Genomic DNA, 18,396 nt, shown 5'->3' with positions numbered 1-18,396 from the left:
TCCTCAAATGTCACTGCATTCAATTGAAGATATCAACTCTACTGTGGTTTCTTTGAAGAAGAGCGGCACAAACACTGAAAGTGACTGAACAGCAGCTCATGTGGAGTGTGTTTGGACAGAATGAACTCCTGTGAGGAACTCAACACCTGTGTGTGTGTTTGTGCTTACAGCAAATGGCATCACAGCACTACGACGACGGGTCTCCCGGCACCCGCAGCGCCATGACAACCGCTTCCATCGCCATGGCGATAAAGATGACCTGACCCGACAGGCCGCTGCAGCAGGAGTGGATATGATGTGATGTCAGCGCATTCGATCATTTTAGTTCATGGACGCCGTCCAAATAAGCACTCGACCTCATTTAGCTCAGGTAAGAGTCCTTCAGCTAACCGGTTTATCTCCTTCCACCCCCCGCCACCCCACTCTCGCGCTCGTTCTCTGATGTTCAGTCAACAACGTGCCGCTTTATACTTCAGTCAAATGTCTTACATTCAAATGTCTCGAATAAACAAGACTGCAAAAACTACAAGCAAGATGCATTCACATCAAGTTAGCCAAAACTAAAACTATAAACTACTTGAAATAAAATAAACTTGATCTGAATTAAACTTGAATTCAGTTAAATAAATTAAAATGTAAAAAGCTTAACATTTTATTTTAGCTAGTTGCCAAGGAATCATTTCTAAATTTTCATTCTATATTTTTTAGTTTAACTTAATGAAAGTTTTATGCATATAAATTAAAATAAATTTAAATATATAATAAAAAAAATAAAAAAAAATAAACTAACAAAAATATATATAAACAAGTAAATAAATTAAAATAAATATATAATAATAAAAATACATAAACAACTGAAAAGTTAAATATATAAAGAAAAATGTAAATGTATATAATAAACTATAAATAACAATAAAATTAAATTAATAAATATAAATAAATTTAAGGAAATGTAAACAAATAAAGTTGCTTCAAACATGCAAATAAAATTAAATTAATTAAAAACAAAATACATTAACAAAACAAATATAAACATGTAAATAAATTAAAATAAATATAAATATAAATATAAATATATAATCAAAATTCATAAAACAAAACAAATAAAAACAAGTACATAAATTAAAATAAATATAAATATATAATAAAAGTACATAAAACTAAAAAAGTTATTTAAATAAATAATTATTTAATATAAGTATATATAATAAAATATAAATAACCATAAATAAACAACAAACAAATAAAAATAAATATAAAATAAATTAAACGTATAATTTTAAATAAGTAAACAAAAGTTAAACACACAAAATCATAAAAATATTATTAAATTATTTAAAGAGATATTATTAAATTATTATAAATATTCTATACTTTCATTTAGTTTAACTTTGCACCAAAATAACTAAAACTACAACTGAAATAAAACTAATAAAACCAGATAGACATTAAAATAAAGCCAAAATAATGATAAAAACAAATTAATTTGTAAAAACAAATTTTAGTAAAATAAATAAATAAATTAAAATGAAAACAGAAAATATTATATATATATATATATATATATATAAATTTGTTTGTAAGAATTTAAATATAATAAATAAATAATAAACAATGATTTATCCAAAAAACACTGAAGAAGAATACCGAATGTTAAATTATTGCAAATAATTGCAATAAATAACTGCAAAATTAAACTACCTTCAATCCAAATAAATCAACAACAGCAAGTAAGCAAATATTATTTATTTGTATTCAATTATTAAACAATTTCATTTTTTTACATACTTAAAGTTTACAGTGCTTAAAATGATTGCATATTAAAAACAATACAAACACAGAATGGAGTGTGATTCGTACACGCATTTGGAGGTATACTGTCGTACTGTTTGTTAGTCGTGTGTTTGTATGCGTTTTTTTGTTCATTTTTGTAACACAAGGCACATGTGGAGCCCAAACACACACGCACACGACGCAAACACAAAGCACTTTGGTTTGGTGTCAATAAAACTGTAAAACTCAGTGGTACCGCTAAAGGCAAGAGATCCATCTTGGCCATAAAAAAAAACAAAAAACAATCATCATTATTATTATCATTATTGCATTACGTAAACAAACACACTCAGAAATCTTTGTTCCTTTGTTGTGGAAATGCAAAATACTTCTGGAGTGGCTAAAAACATGGTAAAACATTCCAGTCTTTGTCGTAAGGAAAAATGTTCAGCACCGGAACGTCAAACCACAACATTCTAGAATTCTAAGAATTCCATTTGTTACATTGTTACAATCCGAGAAGAGAATAGAACAAGGAGAGACGGAAGAACCGGAATGGAGTGAGTGGAATGGGCTTTTCTCGTGATCCGTAACGTTGTGTAAATGTTCTCTCGTTTCCAAAGTAAACATCTGAAGTGCTCAAAAAGGTGAAAAACAATAAACCAAACCTGTTTTGTATCTCTTTTGTTTAAATTCTGCTTCTCGTATATGAGGTGACCAAAGGTCAAAGGTCAAAGGTCAGTGGTGATGACCGGCGTGACCCCGTGAATCAGGAGCGTCGGACCCAGGTTACGCGTGAGCAGCTCTAGCTGATGCAGGTAGTCGTGGTAACGGCTGGTGTCGGCCGGGGGGCGGGGCAAATACAGGAAGCGGACGGCGGGTGGGCGGAGCTCCTGGTCTAGGATGAGTTTGTTAACCGCTTGCAAATACTCGTCCGACACTCGCGTGGTGTTGCTAGGGAAGCTGTTCGCGAACACTTTATCGGCTTCGACTTCGCCCTCTTCACTTTCCAGCTCTTCGATTTTTTCCGATCGTGCCTGGCGCTGCCAATGAAGCGTGACTTGCGCATCCCAGGGCACCGTGCAGATTTCCGCCTTCATTCGGAGATCTTTCAAAAGATGTTTGAGTTTCTGCTCCGTACCTTTAAGGCTTCGCCCCTCCTCCACGCATAAAAAGAGGCGGAGCTTTGCTTTCTGCCACGCCTTCGTCATGTTGAGAATACACGCGAGTTGAAGCAAAAAGAGCGAGCACGTGTCGACATACGCGGCGCTGTCCGGACGCAGGAGATTCACCGGCCACACGTCGACGAATACGGGCCCCTGGAGCGCGTTCGTACGATCGAACTGACCGAAATATCGCGCCAACGCTACGTTCTTCAGCATCTTTACCGCGTCTGCGATGATGCACACGTACTCCTGAGGGCCTAGAGATTTCCCGCCCCTGCCCACGGACACGCCCTCTCGGACTGGCGGGAAATGGAAGGGCGGGTCACTTTGGTCTTCGGGGTCGTCGGTTTGAGAGTTGTTGTCGGAGAATTTGCACATGGACAGGGTGGAGTCCTGAAGTTGGTCTTGAGGCGGGATGTCGTCATAGAAACCCAAAACCAGAGTATTGGGTCTCATACCACCTGCGGACGACAACACAAAACTGGGTAAGCAAATAAAAAACATAAACCAATAAACTAAATTAAATTAATAAATGTAAATAAATAAAATACATAAATATATGAAAATAAATCAAATTAAATAAAAAAATATAATAAATAAATATAAACAAGTAAATAAATACAAATATATAATAAAATATAAATAACAATAAACATACAAAATAAAATATATAAAATAAACCAATGTATAATTATAAATAAATGGCAAACAAATATAATAAAATCCTACAAAACAACTGAAAAGGTAAATAAATAATTAAATAAATAAATCCTAAAAATAAATAAATATAATATAATATAAATAACAAAAACAAACAAACCAAAATGTATAACAAAATGTATAATTAGAAATAAATAAAGGGTGAAAATAAATAAAATATATAACAGCTAAAATATAAATAATAAAAACAATGAATAAACCAATAAACAAACAAATATATAAAATAAATAAAAAAATAATTATAAATAAATGGCAAACAAATAAACATCATATATATGATTTTTTAACCAATAAACAAATAAAAATAAATAAATTATAAAACAAATAAAATGTGTAATTATAAATAATAAAGGTAAACAAACAAATAAACAAAAACCATTAAAAATATCAATAAAAGTATAGTAAAATAAAAAATACAAATTGCTGAAATATAAATAACAATAAAAAACAATGAATAAACCAAAACACAAATAAAAATAAACATAATATATAAAATAAATAAACATATATTTATAAATAAGTAAACAAACAATTAAACAAAAATCATAAAAAACATATACATAAATACATAATAGCTAAAATATAAATAACAATAAAAACAATAAATAAACAAATAAGAATAAACAAAATACATAAAAATAAATAAATACATCATAAATACATAGCACTGTCTGTGTGTGTAATATAGAATGACCAAATATAATAAACCATTTATTTTGCTTATATTTTTACCTTTTTCCTTTCTTGAATTAGTCATAAATTTTACAATATTTAGTGACAATTATTATTTCAATTTTTAAAAAATGCAACAATGGAATTAAAAACATGTATTCTCTGAAAACAAGTCTGATTATGCTACACAATTTTATATTTATTTATATATTTTCTTGTACTTGAAACCAAAAACAAATTAACAACAGAATATGTAATTAAAATTATTTTGCATCATATTTTTAAATAAAAAATACTGTTATTAATTCGCTAAATTAAACAAAAATATAAAAAACAGTTTGAATTATATTTCTTATTTTTTAAGTAAAATATTACTTACGACTAATTCACTAAATAAAAGAATCATATTTTGCATTATGTTTTTTATTTTAAATTAAAAAAAAAAAGATTGATTCACTAAATTCACTTTAAAATAGGCATTATCAGATGGTTATTAAAGTACAAACCATTTAAATAACCACAGTATAAAATGATATGAAATGACTCGTGTAGTGAGGTGTGTGTGTGTGACGGGCGTCTGTCGCTCACCGAGTCCCGATATGAACAGCAGGTGTTGAACTCCATGTCTGATAGAGTCGGCCAGCGTGAGATTAACAAACGCTTTAATATTCAAATGATCCACCAGAGACAACCAGGAGTCATACTGAGACTGCAGCGGATCCGACGGGAGAACGTCTGAACACAAACACAGACGGAGTCAGAGCCTCCATACAGATTCATACAGCGCAATATATTCACGTACCACACGCAACGCCTGCTGTCAATTACCACAGATCATCATTCGGCCGGCGGAACGCTCACATAACACACACATTTACTCAACATTTCACTGTGGTAATTAACAGGATTCAGACTGAAAATAAACCAGAATATTCTTTCAACTTCCTCACTAAAATTAATAAATAAATGTGTGAAATGCATAAATATACTAATAATAATACATAAAAGTAAACAAAAATAAATTATAATAAATAAATACAAAAAAAACATAAAAATAAATAAAAAATACAAATAAATAAATATGTGAAATACATAAAATAATAATACATGAAAGTAAACAAAAATAAATTATGATAAATAAATACAAAATACAAATAAATAAATATGTGAAATACATACATATAAATACACTACTACTACTACTACTACTACTACTACTAATAACTAGATTAAAAAAAGTTTGTCGACACAAACTTTAAGTTTGCTTGAGAAGGCTGGAACAATAAGTTTTAAAACGTTTGAAAAGTTTAAAAAGTCTAACAGTTTTAAAAAGTTAAAGTTTGAATGTTTTGAAGGCAATACAGTCTGTCAGAGATAGAGAGAGAAAGAGAGAGAGAGATTTTACTAGTATGTTGCTAACATTAGCAAGTTACTAGCATGATTATAGCATGATTAGCAAGTTACTAGCATGTTGATAACATGTTTCTAGCATGATTAACAAGTTGCTAGCATGATTAGCATGTTACAGCAAGATTAGCAAGTTACTAGCATGTTGATAACATGTTTCTAGCATGATTAACAAGTTGTTAGAATGATTAGCATGTTACAGCATGATTAGCAAGTTTACTAACATGTTGCTAGCATGTTTACCACTTTATTAACATGATTAGCAAGTTACTAGCATGTTGATAGCATGTTTCTAGCATGATTAACAAGTTGCTAGCATGTTGCTAGCATGATTAGCATGTTACAGCATGATTAGCAAGTTACTAACATGTTGCTAGCATGTTTACCACTTTATTAACATGATTAGCAAGTTACTAACATGTTGATAGCATGTTGCTAACATGATTAGCAAGTTACAGCATGATTAGCAAGTTACTAGCATGATTGTAGCCTAATTAGCATGTCATTAGCATGTTATTAGCACGACTAGAAAGCTACTAGCATCTTACTAGCATGATTAGCATGTTACTAGCATGTTGCTAGCATGATTCTAGCATGATTAGCATGCCATTAGTGAGTTACTTGCATGATTAGCAAGTTACTAGCATGTTGCTAGTTTGTTTCTACTATGATTAGCATGCTGTTAGCATGTTATTAGCATGATTAGCAAGTTACTAGCATGATTAGCAATTTTCTAGCATGTTACTAGCATATTTAGCAAGTTACTAGCATGATTGTAACATGATTAGCATGTCGTTAGCATGATTAGCAAGTTAATAGCATGTTGTTAACATGACTAGCAAGTTACTAACATTTTGCTAGTTTGTTTCTAATATGATTAGCATGCTGTTAGCATGTTATTAGCATGATTAGCAAGTTACTAGCATGATTAGCAATTTTCTAGCATGTTACTAGCATATTTAGCAAGTTACTAGCATGATTGTAACATGATTAGCATGTCGTTAGCATGATTAGCAAGTTAATAGCATGTTGTTAACATGACTAGCAAGTTACTAGCATGTTGTTAGTTTGTTTCTAATATGATTAGCATGCTGTTAGCATGTTATTAGCATGATTCTGGTTGTTAAGCATAGATAGATTTTGAATGAGTTTTGAACTGAGAATTGAGTTTGAATGAGTTTAAACAGATTAGAAATACAGCACATAGAAGGGAAGTTTGATTGAGTCTCAAGGGATTCTGGGAGTTTGAATAGTGTTGCTCATTTGAACATTCCGTCAATGTAAGTCTATGGGATTTTTCCCAAATTTAATCGTCATTTTTAGGAAAACCATAAGTCGGATCAGTTAGAAAAGATACAGCACACTCGAGTCAGATCAGTGTGAAGATCTGGGCTGAGTTTGGAGTTTGTTAATAATAATAATATGTTTAAATAGCATTTCAGTAAGTTGTCTTTCATAAGCCAACTTAATAATAATACATAAAAGTAAACAAGAATAAATAATAATAAATACAAAAAGCATTAAAATAAATAAAAATACAAAGAAATAAATATGTGAAATACTTAAAATTAATAGTAATAATAGTAATAATAGTAATAATAATAATACATAAAAGTAAACACAAATAAATGATAACAAATACATACAAAAAAAAACATAAAAATAAATGACTAAAATGCATAAAATAAATAAAAAATAAAATCCATAAAAATAAAGGAACAAAATATGAGTACAACATATTTAAAAATAAACAAATAATTAAAAATAAAATAAACGGTAAGTTTTACCCAGGTCTCCGAGCTGCACGTGTCCCAGCACGTAGAGGCCGCTCTTCTTGATGTCGTTGACGAACGTGATCAATCCCACGCTGCACCTGGGGTTGGACACCATCAGCAGCACCTGAGGCCTCCAGAACTTGACGTGATCCTTACGGACGTCCAGCATCAGCAGGTATTTACGCACCTGAAACACACGACGGTTACAGAATTAAAAAGGATAAAAGCACATGGTAAAATGACTAAAATGACTCATTCTCAGAGCCACAGATTGCTGTTCATGACCCAAAAATACTGATGCACTGATAGTGGAGGAACTTCAGTGACTCTTTGAGTGTTTGTGTCAGTGAAGAGTGAAGAGGCTGTAAGTGTCTTGTGAGAGCTCGTGTTGTTTGTCAGCGCTCCCTCTGCTCTCTGCACGTACCTGGTGGAAGATGAGCGCCTGGCTGATGCAGCCCCAGCTGCTGACGGGACTCAGGTAATGGATGAGCAGCAGCAGCAGCAGCATGAAGGCGATGCTGGCCGACGCGTAGATGGCGTTGATCAGGAACATCATGATGGCACAGCCGATGATTCCCAGAACACACGTGTGCCACGTGAAATACCTGAACGTCGGCCTGAGGACAGACAGAGACCGGGTTTATTGTTATTTTACGTACATTTTAAATGAAAATATTCAATCATTCAATCATTTTTTTTATATTTTTATAATTACATTTATAAATCTTAAATATCTAAGTATAAATAAGTATAATCTTTTATATTTTCATAATTACGTTTATAAATATTAAATCTATAAGTATATTTGTTATATTTTTATAATTAAATTATTATATTATTATTATAATTATATTATTAAATATAAATATTTAAGTATAAATAAGTTTAATCTTTTATATCTTTATAATTAAATTTATAAATGTTTATTATATAAATATTTACATTTATAAATAATAAATATTTAAGTATAAATAAGCATATTTTTAATGAAATGTATAAATCTTACAATATTTAAGCATAAATAAGTATAAGTATATTTTTTATATTTTAATTATTTATTAATTATTAAATATTTAAGTATAAATAAGTATAGTTGTCTATAATTTTATGATTAAATATATAAATATTAAAAAATGTAAATATAAATTATAATTTTTAATATATTTTTATAATTAAATTTATAAATCTAAAAATATTTAAGTATAAATAATTATAATCTTTTATAATTTTATTATATAAATATTTCAATGTATAAATATGAAATATTTAAGTATAAATAAGTATATTTTTATATTTTAATAATTACGTTTATAAAAATTAAATATTTAAGTATAAATAAGTATACTTTTCTATATTTTTATGATTAAATTTGTAAATATAAAAAAAATTTATAAATAATGATCATTTTTTATATTTTAATAATTAAATTTCTAAATATGAAATATATAAGTATAGGTATAATTTTTTATATTTTTATATTTAATTTATTAATAATTAAATATTTAAGTATAAATAAGTATAATCTTTTATATACTTGTAATTACATTTATAAATATTTATTATATAAATACTTACATTTATTTATTTAAATGTATAAATATTAAAATATTTAAGTATAAATAGGTATAATGTTATATTTTTTTATTTTTCAATTTTACGTAAATAATAAAATATATATTTAATTCTTATAAAAAATCATATTCTTCTTCTTTTTTTTTTTTTTTAAATAAATAAAAACATTGTGATTAATTCACTGCATTACCAAAAAAACAGCCATTAGTACATGGTTATTAAAATATAAATCATCAAAAACAAACAAACTAATGATATACAGTGAAATAAAATGACTCATAGTACATTCTAAGGTTTTGCTGATACTGACATCGCTCAAATGATCAGACAGAGACATGAGAGCATTTTGCTGTGTGACTGCTGTACAACACTGAAAATCACTGCCTGAGCATCACAGATGTGGGAAATGCACTAATTAGCGGAACTGAACCATTATTGATGTATAATTTGCCCATTATAGTCCAACGCAGCTGAAATTACTCAATGAATGCATGTAAAAACGGCTTCTGGTGAGCAGCTCTTCACATCTCTCATGATGCGTCGCACAAATGGAGTGAAATTCAAGCAAACAAAAGGACGAAAAGAGGAAAAACAAGTAGAAAAAGTGATGTAAACAACACTTTCTACTTTTACAAGCTCCTCGAGTCATTATCTAGTTACAGTAGTAAATATTCACACCTTACATCAATAAATACACAAACACCAAAGGAATATTACACATTATGTATTGTATATTATTTTTTATTTACTTTATTTATTATTCAAAAATATAAATAAAAATATTACTTTTATTATTTCATTGAAACTATTATTACAATTACATTATTATCAACCAATGAATGGGGAAAAAAATAAATGGGACAGGAGAAAGTATTTAAAATGAAAAAAAAAAAAAAACACTCAATTTGGTAAATTAATTACTTAAGTGTTAAAATAAATACGCAAGTATTCATAAGTATTCATTATTCTTTACTAATCCTTACTTTTTACATTTAACTTCAGGTATATTAAGATTAACACCCAAGATGAAAATTAATACTTAAGTGTTAAAAAATACTTGGGTAGTCATTTTAACAGTTCATTTTTTACATTTAATTTTAAGAAACTAAGGATTAAAATTAATTGTTAAAATGCATTTTTAAAAGCACACATTAAGTATTAAAAATTCATTTTACCACTTAATTTTAAGTATATTAAGTATTACATTTAAAATTAAGTTGTGAAATTACTTACTGTTAAATGTTACATACTTAAGTGTTCAAATTCTTGTTTAAGTATTCAGCATTCATTTTAATACCTGATTTTTACATTTAATTTGAAGTATATTAACATTAAAGCTTAAGATTAAAATTATTACTTAAGTGTTAAAATGAATACTCAAGTATTCATTTTAACAGTTAACTTTTTACATTTAACTTCAAGTAACTAAAGATTAAAATTAAGTGTTAAAATTATATTTTTAAAGCACACATTAAGTATTAAGCATTCATTTTACCACTTAATTTTAATTTTAGATTTAATTTTAAGTATATTAAGTATTACATTTAAACTTAAGTGGTGAAATCCAGTGGTGAAATTACTTAACTGTCAAATGTTACAAACTTAAATGTTCAAATTAATGGTTAAGTATTCAGGATTCATTTTAACACTTGATTTTAACATTTAATTTTAAGTATATTAAGATGAATGCTTAAGATGGAAAAAATACTTAAGTGTTAAAATAAATACTCAAGTATTTATTTTAACAGTTAATTTTTTATTTACATTTACATTTTAAAAAGCACACATTAAGTACAAAGCATTCATTTCACCACTTAATTTTAATTTTACATTTCATTTTAAGTATATTAAGATTAATACTTAAGATGAAAATTAATACTTAAGTGTTAAAATAAATACTCAAGTATTAACTTTGACAGTTAACTTTTTACATTTAATTTTTAGCAACGAAGGACTACAATTAAGTGTTAAAATTACATTTTTAAAAGCACACATTAAGTATTAAGCATTCATTTCTCTTTTTAATTTTGAATTTACTATTGAAAAATATAAATAAAAAAATATTACATTTATTATTTCATTGAAACTATTTACAGTGATATTATTATTATTTCATTCTTTTTGTTATTAAAAAAATTACAGATAGAAAATATGAATATAATATGAATATTGTTACTTTTATTATTTTTTTATATTTTACATTTATAAAATCCATTATTTATAACAGTTGCTCGTCATTATGTAGTTACAATATTAAAGAGCTGCTTCTAGTACTTACACACACACACACACCAAACAAAGATAGTCTGTAATGTGAAGTAATGTGTGTGTGTTTGATGTGTAATTACATCAGCGTCAAACACACAGACAGCAGAGACTCTCGGCGTCTCTAAAAGCATCTTGTGCCTCTGTCTGTCACGTTTCAGCTTCATTAGCAGCTCGAGTCGTTTAGAGATGTCGCTCGAGGAGGAAACGGGTCAAGGTTCAGCCGTGCGTTTGTGTGTGTAAATAACAATGAGCGCATTTGTGTGTGTGTTTGAGTGTGTTTGTGAGAGTCATTATAACGGCAATTACGACTTTGTCTTTAATGGATTTTTCTCTTCTGGAGGTCAATGTGTGTGTGTGTTTAATGGCTCTTATGGAGGTCAGCACTAAATGAAGCTGTGCATCCAAACAATAGTACACAGATGAGAGATTCTTAGCAAAACACGTCCTGCTCACATTTCACCGCTAAACCACAAGAAATCAATAACGATATAAATCAAATGAAGACTATTTTATGATTTTCTTGCATTTTGCTATTATTTAAAATATTTTGAAAAACATTTTCTCAAAATCTCTCAAATTGTAATGCAAATATATTGTATGTATTGAAAAAAGCCCACTATATAATAACTAAGTATATTAAAGGTGAAAGGTAATACTTAAGTAGTGAAATTAATTACTTAAGTGTTAAAATAAATACTTAAGTATTCATAAGAACTTATTATTCATTACTAACCCCTAATTTTATGTATAAAGTATTAAAATAAAGTGTTAAAATATAAAACAAATTTTAAAAAAATCAATACTTAAGTATTGAGATTTTATTTTAGTACTTAATCCCAAGCACATTAAGAATAATAAGTGTTAAATAACTTTAGAATAACTTAAGTGTTAAAATAAATACTTCAGCATTTAAAAATTAAATTAAAATTAAGTGTTATAATTAAATTTTAAAATTACACCTTACCTGGTTTCACAAACAAGGCTTAAGTCTAGTCCTAGACTAAAATGTAAGTCTGAGCTGTTTCAACTAAAAGAAACTTGTACTGACTGATGTTGTCTCAAGATGCACACCAGTAATGTTTTTTTCTAAGCACGTTTATAAAAATTACTTACATGTTTTAGTTGAACTATGACCTAATCCTAGCTTAGTCTAAGCACTGTCTGTGAAACCCGGGCAATTAAGTATTAATTTTACCATTAAATGTTTAGATTTAATTTTAAGTATATTAAGTATTACATCTGAAATTAAGTGGTGAAATTAAGTGTTAAATTTTATTTAAGTGTACTTACTTAAATGGTACTTAAGTGTTAAAACTTACGTGTTAAAATGAATGCTTAAGTATTAAGTATTCATTTAATACTTAATTTTTTCATTTAATTGTAAGTCTATTAGGTATTAAAATTAAATTTTAAAAATCAATACTTAAGTGTTAAGTATTCAATTTTAACATTTACCATTTAAGCATTATTTTCAACACTTAAGTATTCATTTTATCACATAATTTTTACATTTAATGTAAATTCAAGTATGTTAAAAATTAAGTGTCGAAATTACATGTTAAAATCACAGCTGAAGTATTAAGTATTTTTTTGCCACTTCATTTTTAGAATTAATTTTAAGTATATTAAGTATTACATTTGAAATTCAGTGCTGAAATTAAGACTTAAATCGCTTAAATGTTACTTAAGTACTTAAGTGTTAAAATACATTTTTATTTTATTTTATTATTATTCATTTTAACACTTATTTTTTTCCTTTAATTTTAAGTCTATTAGGTATTAAAATTAAATTTTATCATTATTCAATACTGAATACTTAAGTATTCATTTTAATACTTAATTTCACTACTTAATATACCTTAAATTAAGTAGTCATTTTAACACTTATTAATTTTACATTTCATTTAGTACATTAGTACATTAAAGATTAAAATTAAGTGTTAAAATTAAATTTTAAAAATCACACCTTAAGTATTAAGCAGTCATTTTACCACTTAATTTTTAGATTTAATTTCAGTGGGGAAATGAATACTTAAGTGCTTAAATTAATGTTTAAGTATCACGTATTCACTTTAACACTTTTTTAAAATTTTAAGTATATTAAATTAAGTGGTGAAATTAGGTGTTACAACTAACACTTAAGTGTTCAAATTAATAATTAAGTATTAAATATTAATTTTAACAGTTGAAGGAGACTAAATTGAACATATTAAATGAAGTGGTGAAATTATTACTTCAATGTAAAAATCAATAGTTTGCTTTTGAAGTATGAAGTATTTATTTTAATTAAACATTTTAAAAAAGACAGCATCTTTATATGTTCTTCTATATTAAAACATCTATTTTAGCATTTTATTTTTTATATCTTATATGAAATTTATATCTTATATTTTACAGCAACAAGAATTTGTGAAGAATGTGTTTAATTGTCCTGAAAATAATGTCACGATACAGAAATACTTAATGGCTCTAAATGGCTAAACCTTCTTTATGCAAAATACAATTTCTCATTTCTTTCTTTTAAATCTGGCCTGAAAAATGACCTGGACACAGTCCTGACAGACATTGCACGATTCACCCAGAAACACACACACACACACACACACCTGTTTTTCACATTCAGAATCTCATTCCAGTTTTCCCCCTCAGTCTCTTTCACACTCCCCCTTTCATTTCCTTTTTTCTTTTCATTTATCTGCCATTTCACTGGCGTGTGTTTCAGCCGGCCCGTGTCTTTCTTCTCTTTTCCTTCCATCTTTCTTCCACCTCCTCCTCCTCTCCTCCAGCGGCGCTCGGAGCAGCAGCAGCAATTATGTTAAAAGCCAGCAGATCTGCTCTCAATCCGCCACCCGCCACATCCAAGTGATGTCACCCTGCTCGTGTCAGCAAAAAGCAAACTTCCCGCTGCCAAAATGACCGTGCGACACACACACACACACACACACACACACACACACACACACACGGAGGTGCTGGCGTTTCAATCAGCATCTGATTAGAGGACAGTAGAATCAGTTGAAGGGGCCATTAATCAGTTTAATTGCTTTCCTCATTTCAATCAACCAATTAACAGCGTGAGGAGCAACTCGTTTTCTGACATGAAGGTGTAATATAACAGACCGTCAGCGTCACACGTGAAACTCATTAAATTGACTAACTTTTCCAGGCGAAAGCACCGCATCCATCAGGCTGCCTACATGAGAATCTGCTGTGCGCTTTAATGAGAAAGTCGAAAAACGCAAAGGTGTATGTGACTAAATGTGCTTAGGATGAGTTTGTTTGTTCACCAGATTTGGAGAAATGTGTCATTCCATCACTTGCTCACCAGTGGATGTGAATGGGTGCCATCAGAATGAGAGTATAAAAACATCACAATATTTCACAAGTAATCCACACCACTCCAGTCCATCAGTTAACATCTTCAGAAGACAAAAGCTGAAACAAATCCATCATAAAGACGTTTTATGGAGTCCATGATCCATAATAACTACAGGGAAAAATCCATCTCCTGTTGTCTCTCACATCAAAATCCACCCTGTTTTGGCTTATAAATGGTGCTTGATCTGTGCAAATTTCTCTTCTGATTCAGACCAGACCACTTTTTCACTGGAGGACGTGCAATAATGGTCTATGGACTCTTAACATTAACTCTTAACTTAACGTTATTTACTTAAATGTTAAAATGAATTATTCAGTATTAATTTTAACACTTAATTTTTACATTTAATTTTACATAGAATTTAAGTAATTACATTTTAAAATCACAGATTAAGTATTTATTTTACCACTTAATTTTAAGCATATTAAGTGGTGGAACTGTGTTCAAATAATTGCTTAATTTTAAGTCTATTAAGCATTACAATAAAGTGTTATACAAATAGGTGTTAAAATTAATAATTACGTATTAAACATTCATTTTAACAGTTGGAGTAGATTAAATTAAGCATTAAAATTAAGCAAAATTAAGAGTTAAAATTAACACTTAAGTATTTAGTATTTAAGTTATTATGGACTCATATTTTAGTTAAAAACGTCTTAACGTTACTTAAAACGTACTTGTTACAAAAGTGTTAAAATTAATGCTTAATTATTCAGTATTCATTTTAGCACTTAATTTTTACATTTACATTACTTAAGTGTTAAAAGTGTTAAAAGTATTTTAAATTAAGTGGTGAAATAGGTGTTAAAAATAACAATTATGTATTAAATATTCATGGTAACAGTTGAACTTGAATTAAAATGAAGTGAAATTAAGAGTTAATTAATGCTTAAGTATTTAAGTAATTATGGATTTTGTAAAATTAATAATTACAATAAAATTAATACTTAAGTATTTAGTATTTAAGTTATTTTGGATTATGGACTCATATTTTAGTTAAAAACGTCTTAACGTTACTTAAATGTTACTTAAACGTTAAAACGTACTTGTTACGTAAGTGTTAAAATTATTGCTTAAGTACTAAGTATTCACTCTAACACTTAGTGTAAACACTTAATTTTAAGTATATTAAATTAAGTGGTGAAACAGGTGTTAAAATTAATATTACGTATTGAAGTAGATTAAAATAAGCATTAAAATTAAGTGAATTAAGAGTTCTTAATTCAGTAAAATTAACACTTAAGCATTTAGTATTTGAGTTGGACTCTTAACTTTTATTAACTTTTGGTTAAAAACGTCTTAACGTTACATACTTAAATGTCACTTAAGTGTTACTTGTTACAAAAGTGTTAAAATTAATTTTAACACTTAATTTTTCCATTTAATTTTAAGTATATTAAGTATTCAATTTTAAATTAAGTGGTGACATTCAGTGGTCAAATGAATACTTAGCTGTTAAAATTATTGCTTAAGTACTCACTTACTGTTAACACTTAATTTTAAGTATATTAAATTAAGTGGTGAAATAGGTGTTAAAAATAATAATTACGTATTAAATGTTCATGGTAATAGCTGAACTTGAATTAAAATTAAATGAAATTAAAAGTTAAAATAATGCTTAAGTATTTAAGTAATTCTGGATTATGGACTCGTATTTTAGTTAAAAATAACTTGATGGATTTGTTTCAGCTTTTGTCCTCTCAAGATGTTAATTGATGGACTGGAGTGGTGTGGATCACTTGTGGATTATTGTGATGTTTTTACCAGCTGTTTGGACTCTCATTCTGACGGCACCCATTCACATCCATTGGTGAGACACTGATGGAATGACACATTTCTACAAATCTGATGAACCAACAAACTCATCCTAATTTTAGACAAACATTACATTGAGCTTTCAAACGACTGAAAAAGCACAACTAGTTCACAAACGAGTAGTTCACCAAGCGACATCACTTTTCTTCTCCTCTCTATTCTTCTCTCTTAATTTTGATTGATGAGCGTCTGTCAGTTTGTTTTCTTTCGTTCGCTCTCATTTTTTCTCCAAAGTTTCATCTCATTAATTCTGGACACACAAATCTCTTGGACTGAGAATCCTCTGCGTCTGCTTAGACGGGAACGCGGCCAAAACGCAAACCACATCGTCTGAAATCCAGCCCGACTCCAAACCGCTGGAACCAAAGATCAGCCTTTATCCTCCAACAGTGAACCGCCATATTCAGATATCAGCATATGTTTGTGTTAAACACGGGTTAGAAACACATCAGGATCATTGTGTTATCAAACAACTGATATTCTTAGCAGATCTGGAAGTCTGGATCACATCAAACCAGGAACAGATGAAATCCAGACACGCGGAAGCAGGTTTGGCACCGGAATAACCAGACCTTCACAAAACCAGATGTGTACGAGATTCATTTTCTCACAGTATTGCATTGATACTTTAGACACGTTCAATGAATCGATAAATACATCATTGTGTGTATTCATATAACACCCTACAGTTTAATTAATACAGAAGCAGCTCTAAATGAGCATAAACATGTTTGTCAAGTTGCTCTGATGAGAAGCAGTAGTTAGTGAACTACTAGTTAGTTACTTATAAAGCCCTATTTATTTTTTTTTTACGAAATGTGGCCAAAAAAACCTTTTTCATAAGGCCATAAACATCTAATTTTTAACTATATACTGGAGGATTAATTAAATTAGATTAAATTATCAGCTTTTTGCTTACAAAAACTTAATTTAACTATTAAAATAAAGTCCAAAAATTTAAAAAAAAAAAAAAAAAAAAAAAAAAAAAAAAGGTACTCACTTAAGTACCAACTAACTAAATAAATATGATTTCATAGGACCCTAAAATATAATTTTCATAATATTTTAACAAATTATCATTTTTGATTATTAAAATTTAATTTAAGCATTAAAACAGAAAATTCATTTTTGTTATTCTCTTAATAAACTGTTGTAATAATGTTTAAAATTCTTTATTTCAATTAATTAAACATACTTTCTGACTACTTAAATTTAACGTAAATAATATATTATACAACAACATCAATAATAATAAAACTGAATTTTGTAAAAAAAAAAAAAAAAAAAAAAAAAAAAAGGAAAGGAAAGGAAAGAAAAAAAAAGAAAATTTTATAGCATGCTAAAAATCTAATAATTGTTAATATTTAAAAGGTATAAGACTCATGATTTCAGTTAATTAAATCTCCTTTTTAATTACTAAAATTAAATCTGAATTTGGTAAAAATAAATAAATAAAATAATTAATTAAATTATATTCTATTAAATAAAAAAAAACTGATTATATATGGCCCTAAAATGTTTAAATCTTTTAAAAAACTGTTGTAAAAGTGAGAAAATGTTGTAAAAAAAAAGAAAGAAAATAAAATGGATTTCATAGGGCCCACAAAATGTAATCTTTGTTATTCTTTTAATAATTTGTTGTTATATTTTATGTTATATAAGTTTTATAATTTCAGTTAATTAAACATGCTTTTTTATTACAAAAATTGTATGTAACCATTTTAAATCCAAAATCCAGAAAAAAAATAAAAAATAAAATAAAATAAAATAAAATAAAATATTAAAACTAATTAATTAATAAATAATAATAATAATAATAATAATAATAATAATAATAATAATAATAATA

General features: G+C 28.0%; 1 protein-coding gene across 2 annotated transcripts in view; it reads right to left on the bottom strand.

Moving 5' to 3' along the window:
- Positions 1–1,731: 1,731 nt before the first annotated feature.
- Positions 1,732–18,396, bottom strand: part of zgc:153039 (uncharacterized protein LOC767698 homolog) — a 48,819-nt gene continuing 32,154 nt past the window's right edge. For both annotated transcript variants that reach the window (XM_051129368.1, XM_051129369.1), the window contains exons 10-13: positions 7,938–8,130; positions 7,526–7,700; positions 4,920–5,066; positions 1,732–3,400 (exon numbers count right to left, since the gene is read on the bottom strand). In XM_051129368.1, coding sequence (XP_050985325.1) covers positions 2,505–3,400; positions 4,920–5,066; positions 7,526–7,700; positions 7,938–8,130 — 1,411 coding nt within the window. In that variant the 3' untranslated portion in view covers positions 1,732–2,504. The remainder of the gene's footprint in view (positions 3,401–4,919; positions 5,067–7,525; positions 7,701–7,937; positions 8,131–18,396) is intronic.

The sequence above is a fragment of the Labeo rohita genome, chromosome 15 (genome assembly GCF_022985175.1).
Source record: "Labeo rohita strain BAU-BD-2019 chromosome 15, IGBB_LRoh.1.0, whole genome shotgun sequence".
Lineage (NCBI taxonomy): Eukaryota > Metazoa > Chordata > Actinopteri > Cypriniformes > Cyprinidae > Labeo > Labeo rohita.
Note: the sequence above shows the minus strand (reverse complement) of the source record. Positions and strands in the feature narration are given on the sequence as shown.